Here is an 18,011-nt window from a genome sequence, read left to right as displayed (position 1 = left end):
CTAGCTCAAACGTACTAGCTCAAATGACACTAGCTGTTTTGTCGCTTATAGCTATTCCGACACGAGGCCGTACCGGATAGCCGCCGTGAAAACGGCTAAAATGTAGGGAGCCGCAAATTACCCGACACTCTTTACATCTGCTTTGACGTAAAATAGCCAAACTCATTCGACATTGCTCTCGTGTCTTTTCTTGGCTATATCTTTACTCGACCTTGACGTAAACTAAAAATACATGCATTTGAGTATATTACGTAAGTACACACGGACAAGAAAACAATAAATATCACATATCACTGCTTCAGCGGACCATTAGATCAGAAAATGACACAACGTCCTCCAAACACTTAATACGCATCATGCAAATATTGTAACTGATAAGAAAGCACCACTAGTTGTTATACTTTTGGACGGGGCGGTAGGCGTAGACGGGCTCCTGCTCAGGCTCCTTGTAGACGGGAGCAGCCTTGTAGACGGGAGCCGGAGCCGGAGCGGCCTTGTAGACGGGCTCCTCCGGGTACTGGGCCTCGCCCTCGTACGTGACCTCGGCGTTGTAGCCGGCGTAGTCGTCGACGGTGTACTTGACCGTCTGGATGCGGCCGTCGGGCAGAGCCACCGTGTAGTAGCCGGACGTCTGCTTGCCGTCGCTGTTCTCATTGGCGGCAAACTTGGAGCCCGTCTCGTAGTCGCTGACAGAGTAGTCGAACGCGTACGGGGACGGCTCGTACTCGGGCTCCTTGTATGCAGCCGGGGCCTTGTAGGCAGCCGGGGCCTTATAGGCAGCCGGGGCCTCGTACTTCGCAGGGGCCTCGTACTTAGCAGGGGCCTCGTACTTAGCAGTGGCCTCGTAGGTAGCCGGGGCCTCGTACTTCGCAGGGGCCTCGTAGGCAGTCGGGGCCTTGTAGGTAGCAGGGGCCTCGTACTTAGCAGGGGCCTCGTAGGTAGCAGGAGCCTCGTAGGTAGCAGGGGCCTCGTAGGCAGCAGGGGCCTCGTACTTAGCAGGAGCCTCGTACGTAGCAGGGGCCTCGTAGGTAGCCGGGGCCTCGTATGTAGCCGGAGCCTCGTACTTAGCAGGGGCCTCGTAGGTTGCAGGGGCTTCGTACTTAGCCGGGGCCTCGTAGGCAGCCGGAGCCTCGTACTTGGCCGGGGCCTCGTAGGTAGCGGGGGCCTCGTACTTAGCAGGGCCCTCGTACTTAGCGGGGGCCTCGTACCTAGCTGGGGCCTCGTACTTAGCAGGAGCCTGGTAGGTAGCAGGAGCCTCGTATGTAGCCGGGGCCTCGTACCTAGCAGGGGCCTCGTAGGAAGTCGGGGCCTTGTAGGTAGCAGGGGCCCCGTAGGCAACCGGAGCTCTGTAGGCAGCAGGAGCCCTGTAGGCAGCAGGCAGCTTGTCGGCGGCAGCGACGGCCAGAAGGGCGGCGACAATGAAGGCCCTCATTTTGGTAGTGGTCCAGAGGTGGTGCGCTTGTTGAGATGGCCAGGTGGGGTACTGATGGAGAAGCGGTCCACACTTTCGCTTTTATAGTGGCCAGAGCGTGGAGCTCGGGCCCACAAGGTCGTTCCCGGGGAGCGCCCGGCGAAATATTGCACAACGGGGTTATGTTCCAGTGCCACGCGACGGATGTAATTCGGGTTGATTTCAAGAACTCCAAAACCCCTATATCTGAGGGCATCAGTCAAGTGCAAATGTTTTCATGCCGTTAGTAGATGATTCGGCCTTTATTAACCCTCGCCCGTATAGGGGGGGGGTCGAACGGACCCCCCCATGGTTTTTCGCGAATAACTCGCGTAAAAAGCGGCCGATCGCGACGAAACTTTCAGTACATTCGCGTTCATCAATTTCACACCTACCCTGAAAATTTCATGACCCTGACCCAAATGATCTTTGACCTGTGACCTACTTTTCGAGACCATGTTTGGCTGGAATCGCGATTCGGCGTATGTCGGCTCGCATTAGCACGCGTTTGCAGTCTTTTCGTGGTTTCAAGCGTTCAAACATGTGATATGATGTTGCCCCCATGCATAAGGGTGGGTGTCAAGGTCACCTGAAGGTCAGGTCAGATCATTGACCTTTGATGACCTCGGTTCACTTTTTCGAGTTTTACATGTTTCTAGGCCAGTTTTTGGAGCTAAATTCGAATTTAGCAGCCATATGAACATTTACGAAGTAGTTTTGGTGCCTTCGTAACATGTTACGAAGCTGTCAGAGGCGGTTGCCACCTACTACGAATACCCTTACTGGTTGACCTGACCTGAACTGACCCGACCTGGCCTAAATACATGAAGACATCATCTGTGATCAAAACTAACACGATATTCGTGATCAGCACCCCGAAAAACCCCATCGCAGCCACACTTTACGACGTTCTAACAGGTCCCGATTTTCCCGCCTTTGGGGTCATTGACCTGACCTGCAAGGTCAACCAATGACCTAGGACCTTAAAATTGGGTATCATCGGCTTCCTGTCGTCACGAGCAACACGCTCGTTTTTTCCGCGAAGCTCTAGCTCGATCAGGGGCGAAACGGCAAGGGGGGGGGGGTCCAACGGACCCCCCTTATACGTTCGCGGCTGGAAAAACACCAATACGGGCGAGGGTTAAGCCACTCCCGCTGGGGCTCCTCTATTTCCACGTCCTGCTGCGGCAGAGGTGTTTGAACAATTCATTCTAACTCGGCTGCAGGGTCACGTAGTGATATGCCACCGGGGTGGTGTTTCACCGATGATAGCAGCACGCTGCTATCACACGCGTCAAAATTGAGTTAGGTACCATTGGAGACATCAACAAGCCCATTGCTCCAACACTGCTACAAGTGTGACGTCAGGTCGCGAAATGCGATAGCAGCGTGGTAGCAGCGTGCCGTGAAACACCGCCCGGTAGGTGGCATCGAAAACGTGTCGAAAATAAAGGCGAAGCTACTTGGGCCATTTTTTAGGTGAGGTCAAAGGTCAGGTCACCAAGCCTCATTAAACTCCAAGTTCGTCTAGTTCGACAATTTTCAACAAATCGGCGCGTAACACGGGAACAGTTAGAGCTACAGTGCCGCCAAGAAGCGCGTCGGATAGCCACTTTTCACGCTCTTTCTAAACGATGCCCTCAGATTTCACCTATGGTCAGAGGTGTAGCCATACCAAGGACGAAAACTGCAAAATTTGACGTTTTTTTGCGGAACACGTTTTTATACAAAAACATCTGTCATCACACTCGTATTACGTTGGTTTTACCGGCATCGCGTTTTTCTCATTGAGACACGTCGAATGAACTATAAGTTGGGCTAAAAAGGTCAACTTAAAAATTTGACCTCAGGTCAAGGTCACGGAAAAGACATGCTGTCAAGCGATTCTTATAATTGAGCTGAACACATCCAAGGTGTTGTCATCGCTCTAACATGCTTCTATATAAAGTTGTTGTCAAAAAGTCGCTGTGGACGTGGTATGACCTGAGCTGACCTCAGGAATATAAAGAGGGGTCATAGGTGCAATATTCCGACTGAGTGTGTCACGTATGCATCCCGATGTTTGAGAGCGTTCCGTCCAAAAGAAGATCAGTTCAATTGTCTCCTTACATGTAATAGAGTTAGCAAAATTGGCCTGATCCTAGGTCACCGATATCGAAATGATGAGATAAACAAATTCTAAATATTGCTTCCCTCATGCAATACACCGACTGTCAAACTTCTAGGAGAAAAGCTGTATAAATGACAGAATAACAAAGTTGTTTTGGAGACATGGTCACTTATAACTTGGTGACCTGACCTTATTAGCCCTGGGATAGGGCTTTCACACATGATGCAAAACCGATGCATCATTAACCGCAGTGAGTTTGCGGCGGTGCGCACCGACGTTTTTTATATACGCAAAAACCTGGCGGCTGTGGCCAAAAACGCGAGCTAAGGTTAGACACTGATATGACCATGGATGTATTGAACATATGCATAAATATATGTATAAATATAATGGCCCTTGCACTGAGTGAGGCAATTTGGTGCAATTTCCAGCTTTGCATCACTCAACGTCCTAGCCAGTTGACCTGTCAGTGTTTATCTGAATGCTGACACGAAGCAGGCTACGCTCTTGCCGTCTGGCTGACCGGTGAAGAATGCAGCCGAACGGATGCACAACCCACTCTGGACACATTCCAGCCACTGGCGGCAGACATTATCGATGTGTTTAACCATATGGATATACACCTTGTTTTCGGCATAAACTGACCTATCCGGACAAGTCGTTGCTGGTATTGGATGACCAGGCTGTTATTCAGAACAGCTCGTGGAGCCGTGCCGGTCGGAACCGGCGCCGACACCGCCAGTGTGACTGGTGGAGCTCCAGGAGCCGGAGGTCACCAGTATTTAGCGACCGGCGGTGACCGGCAGACACTACAGTACATCCAGCGCCAGCCGCCGGGCAGGCAGATTGTCACCATGGCACCGGTGCCGGTGGTGCAGCTGGTGCTAACACTTACGCTCGTCGTGGTGCAGTCTTCAGATGCCTGTAAGTGTTAAATTCTGTGGCCTGGGCCGGGTGGACCGCGGGGCGGCCGTAGGTGTACCGCAGACCGCTGTTGTGGCTCCCTGCGGCTGACCGGAAAATGGGACGGCCAGTTGCGCGACTTGCATTAGCGTGTCTTTCCCATTGGGGTGCGATTGCCACAGCTGTGATGTCGGACTATGTGGGGTGCGCTGTGGACGCACGAATCTGACCTGACCTGACCCCCCCTCTCTCTCTCTCTCCCTCCTCTTTCTCTCTTTCACTCTCTCTCCTCCCTCCTCTATCTCTTCTCTCCTCTCTCTCTCTCTCCCACCCTCCCTCCCCCTCTCTATTTCTCTCTTTCCTCTCTCTCCCCTTCTCTTCCTTTCTCTCTCTCTCTCCCTCCTCTTTCTCTCCCTCACTCTCTCTCCTCCCTCCTCTCTCTCTCGCTCCTCTTTCTCTCTTTCACTCTCTCTCTCTCCTCCCTCCTCTCTCTCCTCTCTCCTCTCTCTCTCTCTTTCTCCCTCTCTCTCTCCTCTCTGTCTGTCTTTCTCTCTATCTGAATTGATGTCCGCCCGGGTAAGTGCTGCGGATGATTGTCGCCGCTATGGTCAGCAAAGTAATCTTGGGGTCAGCCACCTCACCATCATTTGTGTCGTCTCGCCTGCCTCGGAGCCGAGTCCAGACACACCGGGGTCGCGGGACCGGGCTGCAGGATGGCGAGGTCGGCACTCGACAGCGATAATGCTGACTGCAGAGCATCGAGCACAGATAACTGGTTAAATTTAAGAGCTCTGACATACAGGCACACACTATCTGTTTGGCTTGGCGTTGAAATGTTGTTTTGTTATATCAATTGACATAGAAATGGTTCGTCATCTTTTTGCAGTAGGTATTCTTCTAAGCGTTGTAATCGCCACGCCATATGTGGAAGGCTTTTGGTGTCAATACATACATACATACATACATACGTTGTGCCTCATTCAAATGTCGGTTTTATATTTTGATGATGCCTCAGGAGAAGCTATTAGCTGCTTACCGCACTCACTCTAGCGGTTAGTTGTATTACAACTATAACCGCTATGTAGTGGCGTTGCCTTCTTATTCTAAATTAGGTACGACAGGCTGTGATCTGATGATTTTCGAAGCACCAAATATAAAAAGGACGGCTGAATACCTATTGGATATTGTAAAGAGCACACTATCCTTTTAAATGTTAAGCCAACGAAAAGTCCCTCCTTGACCTGAGATAAAAGCAACATACGACTTCATTGACCTGATAAAGCATTGCTGCCGCATTGGCATTCCAAAACACGTCCCTGAGTGAACCCTGCCAAGCGCAGCGATAGCCATGAAAGTCATGGGCTGCGTTCATCTCTACGAAGTACGAACATAAGCGTAGGAACCATGGGTGCAGTGGGTGCAGTTGCACCCACAATAATTCTCCAGTGGGTGCAGACAATGTATTCTGCACCCACAATAATCTGGAACAAAAACCCCTTTTCTCATCAACACTTCTTCCCATGCAGCAAAACAAATTCAGGATATTTTGCCCACTTTCCACCTTTAGAAGCGTTTGCTACTGTGATGGTCTTCAAAACTTACATTTGCGCTCAAGTAAAAAAGGAAGCAACGGAACACATGTGATTGAACACATACCGATGACCCACTGTCAAAAGTTTTAACCCGATACCTATCTTCGAAAATGGCAAAGTTAGCCGCATTTAGGTACTTTTTGCGGTAGTCAATATTGACATTATCAACGCTTCTAAATACACTTATCATCGGTAGGTAACTTTTCGACATGGTACACCCTCAAAGCTCACAAGGAGCCTCCGCTCGGGTGCCGCTCCCTACCCCCTCCCCCCCGGCTTCACCGGCCATGGCTGGATTTCTGCACACATGCACCCACAATGTTCCAGCCATTCCTACGCCCATGTCTACGAAGTAGCCAGATTGGAGACGTGGCTACTCCTGAGGGCAGTTGTGAGAGAAAATATAAATCAAGGTCACGTCCTTCACCGCGACTGAAATCGGCCCGGATACACGGAATCGGCGCTTCGTTAACGCAGAGATTACTACCCCCTCCAGTGTGGGCGGAGCGGCGCGGTTGCGCCAGCACGGCTGCCTGGCGGGGTTACGACGTGTTACTAGCCTGCGGGGACACTCGAGTAGCTGGGAAACACCGCTGACTGCGTGAGCCGTGAAAACTATCTACTGGACCTAAGGAGTCATACAATAAAGTCGATCGAAGTCATTGGCTTAATACAATATAGGTACATAACAGCTGAGAAAGAATTGTCCAGTACTTCCATGGACAATTGGACAGGGCCGTTATCTCCCTTTTAGTATTGTTTAATACCTACACATTGTGATCTTGCAATGATAGCCTGCTCTGGAACAAGCTGTGTCATTAGATTAAGACCGGGTAATGTGACAGTAACTATATACGGCTGAAGGCTGCTACAGATGAGCTCTTATTTCTAATGTCCAATTCCAGTCTTGCAAATTTATTAGGCTCTAGTAATGTCTGACAGATCAAATCGTTATTTGTATTACGTCACATCTGCGTCATAGTACGTCACAGTGTTGTGTCCGACAGGGGACTGGTGCAGGACCGTGAGTCGCTCCGACAGGGGTCCGCTGGGACCGTGTGTCTCTCACAGTCTGGTAGGGTAGGACCGTGTGTCGCTCCGACAGGGGTCCAATGGGACCGTATGCCGTTCAGTCCGGTGGGACCGTGTGTCTCTCACAGTCTAGTAAGACCGTGTGTCGCTCCGACAGGGGTCCGGTGGGACCGTGTGTCGTTCAGTCTGGTGGGACCGTGTGTCGGTCACAGCACCTTGTCGCTCCGACAGGGATTCGGTGGGACCGTTTCGACGACAGGTGTCAGCAGAAGTCTGCCCGGCTAGCCGTCGGTACCCGGATGGAGACCGAGATTGTGTACACCTCCCCGGCCACGGCTCTGGACGGCCACGCCGGGCGACTGATGTAAGCTGATGGGGTTAGATTTGGGGCTTAGAATGCCTCCATACCTGAAATGAAACTAACGATTCGAGAATGCAACTATGCTTGAAGTTTGATGGAAGTACGATGGAGCCTATGGAAATGTATCACGTTCTTCATCAGTCACTTTTGCTAACAATGGGACCAGTTTATTGCCCGTGACCGCAAGGTTTACTGAGGACCGTTTAAAGTTTCTACGCTAAGCTTTGTAATGTATGGAAACTGAAGACCTCACTTGTGCTCAATGCTCATTGTGGACATTGTGTGTGTGTGCCCATGCCCCTAAATGTTGATTGCTGACATTACCTATGCTCGTGCGAAACTTGAAAACTTTCAGCATCGGTGAAGCTTCAAATGGTTGAATGCAAATAAGTAGTAGGTATTTTATTTATTGAAGATGGATCTTATTCTTTACGTACGATTTTCATTTTAATGCCTAAAGAAATGTGTTTAAAATTCCATCAAACTCTTACTACAGCTAGTTCAGTTACTCAACGCTGGGTAGGAAACTTAGGCCACCTTTCTCTAACAGTCACCCTTTTGGTCGGGCCAATAGACAAGTCTGCAGCTCTATGAGGCGCCGCGCCCTGCGGTCCAGCATAACTCCCCGCGCCGGGAGGGGAGTGCCCCTGTCTCCTCCCTCGCTCTCTCCCGTCGTCCCGCGACCCTGGCCGACATCCCCACCTGTCGAACGGACACTGGGATCTGGATCCAGTGTCCCGCTCGGTCCGAGATTGTGCCCGCAGGCGAGGCAGGGGCGCGCCCAGGATAGTCTCAAACTGCGCTGGACTGGCGACCCCTGCCATAAAAACTTACACAATGATGAAAATTTGCACTTCGAAATGTGAAAATTTGAAAAAAGTTATGTTCTGATTTGTTTTCAATGCCATTGCTTTTCGGTGAAGAAACGACTTTGTTTATGAAACTCGTGCGTAGATGTGACCATCTAGTCCCCAGCATCGTCGTCATGAACTCGTTCCTTGACATCAGTTCAGTAGATAAGCTAAGCCACTATGCAGGCTTCATTCTTACTCGACTGGCGGACTTCGCTCCGACTGCTGGGCTCTGCCTCACCCCCCCCCCCCCCGACCGCTGTGCCGTACCCTGCCTGCTGTGCCCCCCCCCCTCCCCACCACCACCGACCGCTGCGCCGCGGACCGGTACCCTGCCTGCCGTGCCCCTCCCCCTCCCCCACCGACCGCCGCGCTGTGCCCTGCCTGCCGTGCCCCCCCCCCCTCCCTACCACCACCAACCGCTGCGTGCCCTGCCTGCCGTGCCCCACCGACCACCGTGCCCGCTGTTTGTCAGCTCGAGCCGCGTCACCGGCGGACCGTACAAGGCCCTGGAGCTATGTGTGGACTACGGCTACGCGGGCCACCAGGTGGACGTGTCCACGCCACCGCAGGTGTATGTGGACACGGCGGTGGACGTGGACAGTGGCCGGGGACAGCCCCTCATCCGGCTCACCAGTCCTGCGGTTCATCGGTGAGACCGCTCGGCCAGACGGCGGATACAGCTCCACTGGATACGGGATACACTAGATACAGGATATACTGGATACAGCTCCACTGGATACGGGATACACCGGACACAGGATACACTGGATACTGGATACACTGGATACAGCTCCACTGGATACTGGATACACTGAATACAGGATATGCTGGATGCGGGATACACTGGATATGGAATACACTGGATACGGGATACACTGGATGCGGGATACACTGGATACATCTCCACTGGATACGGGATACACTGGATACGGGGTAGATACACAGGATATGGGATACACTGGATACGGGATACATTGGATACGGAATACACTGGATACGGGATACACTGGATACTGAATACAGGATACAGAATATTGGGTTTACGGGATGCTTAGGTACAGGGTACTGGGTGCACTGGATACTTGGTTTTGAAAATAGTATTCTGGAAACAAGATACCGGATGCATGATACTGAGTCACTGACTGCTGGATGCTAAATTCTGGGAGCCACACTGAACACAAAACATATGATTGCATTTTGTGCTGGAATTTGGACTGGAAGTGCTGGAAATCGGACATTTTATACCTACTAGACTATCCAGGATGCTGCACACTGCACACTGTATGATGCACGCTGTACCTACAGTCTGTCTTAAAAGTACCGCGCAAAGTAACGGTGGATCCATCAAGCTTGACCGAGGAAGGGCCTACTAAATTTGAGTCACCGAAGCAATTCACATCCTCGTCCATTCCCTAGGTCAATTGGTTCGGTGACTTTCAAATTATAGCAGGCCCGACCTCAGTCAGGCTTGATGGATCCACCGTCTTAAAAGTACCGCGCAAAGTAACGGTGGATCCATCAAGCTTGACCGAGGAAGGGCCTGCTATAATTTGAAAGTCACCGAAACAATTGACCTGGGGAATGGACGAGGATGTCCATTGCTTCGGTGACTTAAATTTAGCAGTCCTTCATCGGCCAGGCTTGATGGATCCACCGTCACTTTGCGTGGTACTAAGACAGACTGTACAGTCTCTTAAGAAAGTATTGCGCATCGGTGCCGTGGATCCATCAAACCCGACCGAGGAAGGGCTGTTAAATTCGTGATTCACCGAACCAATCGACATCCTTATCCATCCCCAGGTCAATTGGTTCGGTGACACTCAAATTTAGCAGCCCTTCCTCGGTCGGGCTCGGTGGATCCACGGCATCGATGCGCGGTGCTTTCAAGAGTGACTGTACCTGACACATTGAAACAATGGGTGAATGTTTGACCCACCTTGATGTGTGACACTATGCGGGACAGTTGCGGGCCCCGTGCCGCCTCCTGTGCGGCCCTCCGTCGCACCCTGACCCGCCTGTACCTACCCGGCAGTGTGCCGGAGGGGCAGCGGCTGGAGCTGACCTGCTCAGCAGTCGGCGAGCCGACCGTGGCCGTCCAGTGGAGCGGTGACGCCGCGTTCTCCGCCCTGAAGGCGGTGCCGGGCCGCGCCACGGGCGTGTTCGAGCGGGTGACGGCCGCCGACGCGGGCCGGCTCACCTGTCGCCTCGTCAGCGGCGCCGTGTGGCTGGAGCAGAGCGTGCGGCTGGTGGTGGTGCCGGCCCGACACGGCACGCCGCCCACCATCCGCCCGCCCGACGGCGGCGAACTGGAGTGAGTGTCCATCTCGGGATCCCAATCGCAGCACCGGCCCGGGCTGGAGCGGAGAGCTTCAAATGCATCATACCTAACGTTCTTGTAAATTGTGATGATTCAATGTCTCATGGTCATGGTTAGTTCTTCCTTTATCATTCTGTAGAGGCTTAGTTTCCATCGGGTCTACAGTGCAAAGATGCCTACTTACCTAGGTACTAGGTAGGCATAGCTCGCAATTCTCTATGATAAAAGTATATATATATATATATATATATATATATATATATATATATATATATATATATATATATATATATATATATATATATATATATATATATATATATATATATATATATATATATATATATATTAACCCTCGCACGACCAGGCCATTTCTCATAACACGAACGACCAGGGGGGGGGGTGTTACGACCCCCCTGGCATTTCGAAACGGAAGGTCGTAGAGCTTAGCGGAAAAAACCAACGGATTGCTCTCAACGAGATCTCGCGATTGGTGGTATATTTTTTGGTCCTGGGTCAACATTTGACCTACTTATGACCGGTCAAAGGTCAAATTTTCCGAAAAAAATCAAACTTTTTCAACTTTGCGCAACGATTGCGGCAAAACGGTGAGAGATATTAACTTCAAACCTTCAACAACGTATTCCCACTCAATTCTGCATCATATATGGTGTTTTTGGTGTATTTACCCTATAAAAGTAAGAGGCCTATTGCTGATGAGTGATATGGTGTCACATCACCCTCCGGTGTTTGTCCCGATTCGTCGGCTGTTGACCACTGCTCCGCTATAAATACTGTAGGTAACGACTCAGAAAAGATATGTGGATATCCACTGCAATGTGGATAGCATCAGCAGAAAACCTCGGGACTCGGTACACACTTCGTGAAAATCCGGCCGGAGGCTGTACCTCTTATGACGTCATAACTCCGTGACCTGACCTGACCCGGTCAATTTTCTTGCACCACACGATAGCCAATGCTTGCCCCAACATGCATGGGAAGTTTCATCATGATCCATCAAACAATGTGGGTATCACCGGCAGAAAACCTAGGGATTCGGCGCACACGTTTGGTAACTGTCGGCCGGAGGCTGTACCTCTTATGACGTCATAACTCCGTGACCTGACATGACCCGATCAATTTTTTCGGCAAAAGATGCGCAAAGGTTGCCCCAGAGGGTATTGAAAATTTCAGCCCGCTACGACAAGCCGTTTAGCGTGCACTTCGAAAAAAAACCTCAGGGGGGGGGTTGATACAACCCCCACCCCTAGGCGTTCTAGGGTTAACATCCCACTGAGATGAGATTTAGCCAATTTGTGATACATTTGTAATAGCCGTCAATAGTAATATTTGTAATAGTCAATATTTGTAATGGTCGTGTATGTATATAGTTAAGTAGGTACTTAATTTAAATCACAGGTGTTCTACTCTACATCCGTTCCTATCTAGGTATAAATGAATTGATTTTAACAAATTACCTACTTTAACGGCGATCTTAACACAGCCATTATCGAACAATGTCACCGCTCATAAGGTTTAATTTCAGAGAAAATTAGCGACAGATGCATATTTAGTATTTGCAGACATCTAATGTGGCGTGATATTAAATGAGATCTAGTTCGGTATAAACGTTATGCCAGTAGGTAGGTGAAATGCATTTGATTTTCATGCCTTTAAAATGTCTTACCGTCATGCGTGCTTACTGCTTACACAATGCGCATGCTAGCTTTATACATGACTAAGACTCCATACTTACTCACCAGTCGTGAGAACCGGTGGATACTTGGATTATTTTCCAACTATAGAGCCGCTGATTCTTTTGACCCGTATTACAACTGGCCTGCATTTCCCGTGCTTCTCTAAGGCCGATCATAGAATTATCAATCATTATTAAAGGTAATGATATAAACTGTATCCTTGGGTATAGGTGTGTGAGTTTGAGCGGGAGCTCGAGCCGGACTGACCAGCTCGCCACCCCGGCAGGGTGAACTGGGGCCAGCCCACCGAGCTGACCTGCGCGGCCACCGGCGACCCCACACCGAGCGTCGACTGGCTGGACCCTTCGCAATTTTCGACTGTGGGGGCCGTGGGGGGCCGCGCGACCGGCCGCATCGCGGACGTCACGCTCGGCCACGAAGGCACCTATACGTGCCGCGCCGAGAACCATGCCGGCGTGGTCACGGCGCATCTTCGGCTGAGTATAGGCGGCCCCTGTGTGCAGATGCCCAGGGGGGCGCCCGGCGAGCCGCCTACATTCTTCCCGCCCGGCTGTGCCATCGTTGACCCCCCGGGCTTCGTCCCTCACCACGAGACCGGGCCGTCCGTCCGGTCGGTCGGTGCGCCCAGCGTCCCCACGCACGGATCGCCCGCACTCAGACCCTCCTGCATCCCGGATCCGCCCGGTCCGCCGGGCTCGCGGCCGCGGCCGCTGCCGCCCGGCTGCCCGCCCGACCCGGCGCGACCGCCCAGTCCGCCGTGCCGGCGGGGTCCGCCCGGGGGCCCGACGTTCGTCCCGATCGGCTGCGAGCTGGACCAGTACGGCGGCCGGCTGGACGTGCCGCCGGGAGCCATAGACGACAGCGTGCTGGCGGTCTCACCGCCCGGGCCGGTGGGCCCGCCCAGCGGCCAGCCGCCCGCACCCAAACGCTTCTGCGTCCGGGGTCCGCGCGGTCCGCCGGGCTCGCGGCCGAAATTCTTCCCGCGCGGCTGCAACCTACCTCCGGGAGCCATAGACGACAGCGAGCTGGCGGGCCCCGGCTCTGACAGCGAGACCTGGACGTCCGGCCCGTCGGCGCCCTCTACCACGTACCGGCCGCCGTCCATCCGGTTCGACCAGTCGTCAGTGGTGTGGTGAGTCGGCGACGAACGGTGGCAAGGTGCACTTTTCAGGGCTAATACGAATACCCACGGTAGTTACATATTCCACTCGGTGTCATACTACGTTTAAATCAATCGCTTTTAATCTAATTTTATCACTTTATCTTTAACGCGCCCAATATACCTAATAAGCAAAAATGGGATGATTCACAAGTTAAAAAAAAACACTTGCCTTTTCCTTCTGATTGCCACGGCACAGACCAATGTGCTTCTTATAGGCATTAACATGCAGTAAACGTTCATATATGATGATAGATTAATATAATGATAAATCATTAACATGAGCAGAGCGGCAAAAACGTCCGTATAAACACTGAGCCAGATATCGGCAACCCTTAACCTTCGCCGGCACAGGCCATTTTGCGTCCTTCGACGGCACAAGGGGGGGGGGGGGTTTGGTACGACCCCCCCTCGCGTTTGGCCCCTGATCGAGCTAGAGCTTCGCGGAAAAAACGAGCGTGTTGCCCGTCACGAGACAAAGCCGATGATACCCAATTTTAGGGTCCTAGGTCATCGGGTGACCTTCCAGGTCAGGTCAATGACCCGAAAACCGGGCAAATCGGGGCCTGTTAGAAAGTCGTAAAGTGTGGCTGTTATGTGGTTTTCCGGGGTGCTGATCATGAATATCGTGTTAGTTTTGATCAGAGATGATGTCTTTAAGCATTTAGACCAGGTCGGGTCAGGTCAGGTCAGGTCAACCGGTAGGGGTTGTGACGGGTATTCGTAATACGTGTCAACCGCCTCTGACAGCTTCGTAACATGTTACGAAGGCACCAAAACTACTTCGTAAATGTTCAAATGGTTGGTAAATTCGAATTCAGCTCCAAAAACTAGCCTAGAAACATGTAAAACTCGAAAAAGTGAACTGAGGTCACCCGAGGTCACCAAAGGTCAATGACCTGACCTGACCTTCAGGTGACCTTGACACCCACCCTAATGTATGGGAGCAACATCAAATCACATGTTTGAACGTTTGAAACCACGAAAAGCTTGCAAACGCGCGGCTAATGCGAGCCGACATACGCCAAATCGCGATTTCGGCCAAACATGGTCACGGAGAAGAGGTCACAGGTCAAAGGTCATTAGGGTCAGGGTCATGAAATTTTCAGGGAACGTGTAAAATTGATCAATGCGAGGGTACTGAAAGTTTCGTCGCGATCGGCCGCTTTTTACGCGAGTTATTCGCGAAAAACCTTAGGGGGGGGGGTGCATCAACCCCTGTGCCGGCGAGGGTTAAGTTAATATGAGATGCTGGTCTCTTATTTCCTACATACATTAGCTTTTGAGTTTCGGCGCTCTTCTCTGTAGGCTAGAAGATTGAATCTCGGAAAATGGTCTCGTTGAAATAACAGGCTCATTTTCTATCGTTAGTTATTTGGTATGGAGCTGTGAGCCATTGAACCTGAGGCGCCTACTGATCACAAGTGCCGCGTGTCGTGTCTCCGCAGGGCCGAGAAGGGCACGGACATCGCGCTGACGTGCCTCGGGGACGGCGCGCCGGCGCCCAACATCACCTGGCTGCACCGGTCGCGGTTCAGCCGGGTAGTCGAGGTGCCCGGCCGGAGCACCGCCACGCTGGCCGACGTCCAGCCGCACCACTCGCTCCTCTACAGCTGCTGGGCCGAGAACGAGGCGGGCGCCGCTCTCGCCTGGGTCCGTCTGGTCGTCTACAGCCCCGAGTGCCTGCCGTCGCCGCCCGGGCCCCGCGGCCGGCCGCCGCTGCCGCCGCCGTCACACTGCCCGCTGCTGCCGCCGTGCCCGCCGGTCGGCCCGCCCGGGTCGCCGTCGCCACCACCCCACTGCCGTCAGCCGGGTCCGCCGTCCCCGCTGCCCGTAATCTGTCCTCTGCCAAGCTATCCCGGCTCCCCGCCGAGATATCGTCCTCCAGGCTGCCCCACCCTGCCCGCGCTGAAACCCGACTGCATCCCGGGACCGGGGACCGGGTGTCCCCCGGAGATACCGAACCCGTTCACATCCACCTGAGCGGCGGGTCAGCCGGCCGACACCGGGTGGCTGAGAGCCCACCCGACCTCAGACGGGTGAGCACTGAGCAGCACCGAGTGCCGCGTCAGCGCGGCGCCCATCTGAATCAACTGAAAGTGCGACGCGATCCGATGAATATTCACCTTTATTCGAAGCATGAATGTCTTTCGAGATTAAGGTGCGATATTGAATTGATGACGTTTGCAATTCATGCAGTTTGGTTATGTAAAAAGCTCGGGCACTATATTTGTTTTTACATTGCAGGGAAATGCAAGATGACATTACCTATAGTTTTATCAGTTGTCTCAGTGAAACAAAATTCTGAAGAATACACTGAATAAAGCCATGAAGCAAAAGTCAAACCTTTACTTTGGATGAATAATAGACAAATAATAGCCTCCCAAGTTCCAACGCCTAGTCAAAGTGCGGTAGACGTCCACCGACGTGGGGGCTGGTCCCGATTTGCGGTATTATCTGATAAGGTGAAGCGGTGCGCTGAAGAAACCACCGAATAAAGCAATGAAGCAATACCTATGCATGTGTGCTAATTAGAGCACTTCACGGATAGGCTTTTTAGGATCCGGCCCGGCCCATATCCGGCAAGTCATATCCAGATCCGCCCATTATCCGCCTTTCTTTGAATATCAGAATCCGGCCCACCCATGGCCCGTATTGCAGCCAAACTTCCAAAAAATATCCGTAATAATCCGTTTCACCAATAACTGGTTTCACCCAAACCTGGACTAACAAATTCAATCTAAGGGACCAGACAGCCATACATCTCATAGACCATCATGGTTCCAAAAACCATGCATACATTGCATACATTATCCACTTGAAGACAAGTCTTGTGACAAGTGAGTGTCATAAAATGATGCCTATTACTTTAATCAAACCTCTGCTGCCGCTTAACACATTAGGTTAATTTTTAACTTCAATGTTGAATGTTAAAATTTTGATCCGTTTTGATCCGGGTTCAACCTTCAATTCCCAAACCGGCCCGCCCATATCCGTTCTTTTTTAACAAATTTAGAATCCAATCCTATCCGGTCCGCGGATTTATCCGTGGATAACGGATTTATCCGGCCCATGAAGTGCTCTAGTGCTAATGGTCTCACTCTCAAGATAAGAATTCGAGCGACTAGTTTGGACTTTGGATGCGATAAATATTCGTCCAGCTATCAGCTCAAACCGACAGCTGCGGTAGCAGTCTGAGCGAGCCAGGCGTTCGACTCGTGCTGAGTGCACCCCGTCTCAATCGAGTGGAGTAAAAAATGTGGGAGCATTAATCCTAATAGAAAATATAAGCAATTTGACGTCTACATATATTGAGAGTTAACAGTTAATACGAATCATTTGAAGTGTCATTTCATTTCATCATCATCAAATTATTTGAAGTCACTTTAGTGGTCTCAAATTGCTTCTCAGCTACTAACGACCCTATAGTAGACGCACGTTTTCTTACAATAATACTCGCTGCGCATTGCGACTCGGCTCGTCGGTCACGTGTGGTGTGCCGTCGCCGCAAGGTGCCACTCAGTTGGCTGCCAGCCTCCGTCAGGCGAGGGACTGCGCCGCTTAGACAATTTACACAGCTCACCGACGTAAAGATACGTCCCAGCTTCCTCCGCTCGCCCAGACACCCTACAGTCCGGTCTGCTCACAAGTCTACCAGCCTGGCATCGCTCAAAGGGTAGGTTCTGACGGCATAGCCTCATCGATAGTGGGACGGTGCAGGCCTTCCAATGAACCGACTGGCAGTTGGTGAGATCGGGATTTTCAATACCTAGTTCTGCTGGAGACAGTGACTGGCATTCATCAGTCAGACAGATGCCGTCGTTTAACGGTCGCCGTCGTTCTCTGCCCGCTCGAGCACTACCGAAGTCGTGCCTCGCGTCTCTCTGGATAGGGCCGTGATCGCCAAGCTCGTCTCCCTCCGCCCGAGCCCCTCCCGAGTCAGGCGTCATGAGTAACCGGGCGCGCGTGGTGGGCGGTCTGCTGGTGGCGCTCAACTCTGCACCGGCCGCGCTGGCCATCGTCACCTGTCGGCGTCTGCGCGCGCGCGCCATGTACCAGACGATCGCCAACCACGCGGCCATCGAGACGCTGATGGGCCTGCTGATGGCGGCCGCCGGCGGGCCGCAGCTGCTGGACGTGCGCGCGCCGCCGGCCGTCTGCCGCGCGCTGTTCGCGCTCATCCCGGCGCTGGTGCTGGCCTCGATGGCGGCGCTGGTCGGCCTCTCGCTGGAGCGGTACGTGGCCGTCATGCACGGGCTGCGCTACTTCCAGCTGCTGACGCCGCGCCAGCGGCGGGCGCTGCTGCTGGCGCCGTGGTTGGCGGCCGTCGGCGCCGCCGCCTTCTGCTCGGCCGTGCTGGCCGGCGCGCCGGACAGCGGCACCTGCAGCGTCGAACACGTGCCGCCGCTCATCTTCCTGGTGCTGGACTCCGTGGACCTGCTGCTCTGCCTGCTGGTGCTGGCGCTGAACGCGGCGGTGGCGCTGCAGGCGGCGCGGCACCGCAGCGACATCGAG

General features: G+C 52.6%; 2 protein-coding genes across 2 annotated transcripts; one reads left to right on the top strand and one right to left on the bottom strand.

Moving 5' to 3' along the window:
• Positions 1-240: 240 nt before the first annotated feature.
• On the bottom strand, positions 241-1,467 carry LOC122382905 (adhesive plaque matrix protein-like). The gene has a single exon (XM_043368820.1). It carries the CDS (start codon positions 1,430-1,432, stop codon positions 389-391), a length of 1,044 nt encoding a protein of 347 aa, XP_043224755.1. The 5' UTR covers positions 1,433-1,467; the 3' UTR covers positions 241-388.
• A 2,788-nt stretch (positions 1,468-4,255) lies between these two features.
• LOC122382891 (hemicentin-2-like) lies at positions 4,256-15,835 on the top strand. The gene is made up of 6 exons (XM_043368794.1): positions 4,256-4,484; positions 7,319-7,451; positions 8,775-8,951; positions 10,335-10,613; positions 12,603-13,469; positions 14,945-15,835. Exons 1-6 carry the CDS (start codon positions 4,415-4,417, stop codon positions 15,477-15,479), a joined length of 2,061 nt encoding a protein of 686 aa, XP_043224729.1. The 5' UTR covers positions 4,256-4,414; the 3' UTR covers positions 15,480-15,835.
• Positions 15,836-18,011: the final 2,176 nt, after the last annotated feature.

Source organism: Amphibalanus amphitrite, unplaced genomic scaffold (assembly GCF_019059575.1).
Source record: "Amphibalanus amphitrite isolate SeventyFive unplaced genomic scaffold, NRLGWU_Aamphi_draft 000012F_arrow, whole genome shotgun sequence".
Lineage (NCBI taxonomy): Eukaryota > Metazoa > Arthropoda > Thecostraca > Balanomorpha > Balanidae > Amphibalanus > Amphibalanus amphitrite.
The sequence above is the reverse complement of the archived record's forward strand: the minus strand, read 5'-3'. Positions and strand labels throughout refer to the sequence as shown.

What these genes read in the sequence shown, in the direction of transcription:
- LOC122382891 (XM_043368794.1), top strand. Translation starts at nt 4,415, where the DNA reads ATGGCACCGGTGCCGGTGGTGCAGCTGGTGCTAACACTTACGCTCGTC. An exon ending in GGTGCAGTCTTCAGATGCCT is followed by an intron (nt 4,485 to 7,318) that starts GTAAGTGTTAAA and finishes TCGCTCCGACAG; the next exon opens with GGATTCGGTGGGACCGTTTC. An exon ending in ACCAGTCCTGCGGTTCATCG is followed by an intron (nt 8,952 to 10,334) that starts GTGAGACCGCTC and finishes CCTACCCGGCAG; the next exon opens with TGTGCCGGAGGGGCAGCGGC.
- LOC122382905 (XM_043368820.1), bottom strand. Translation starts at nt 1,432, where the DNA reads ATGAGGGCCTTCATTGTCGCCGCCCTTCTGGCCGTCGCTGCCGCCGAC.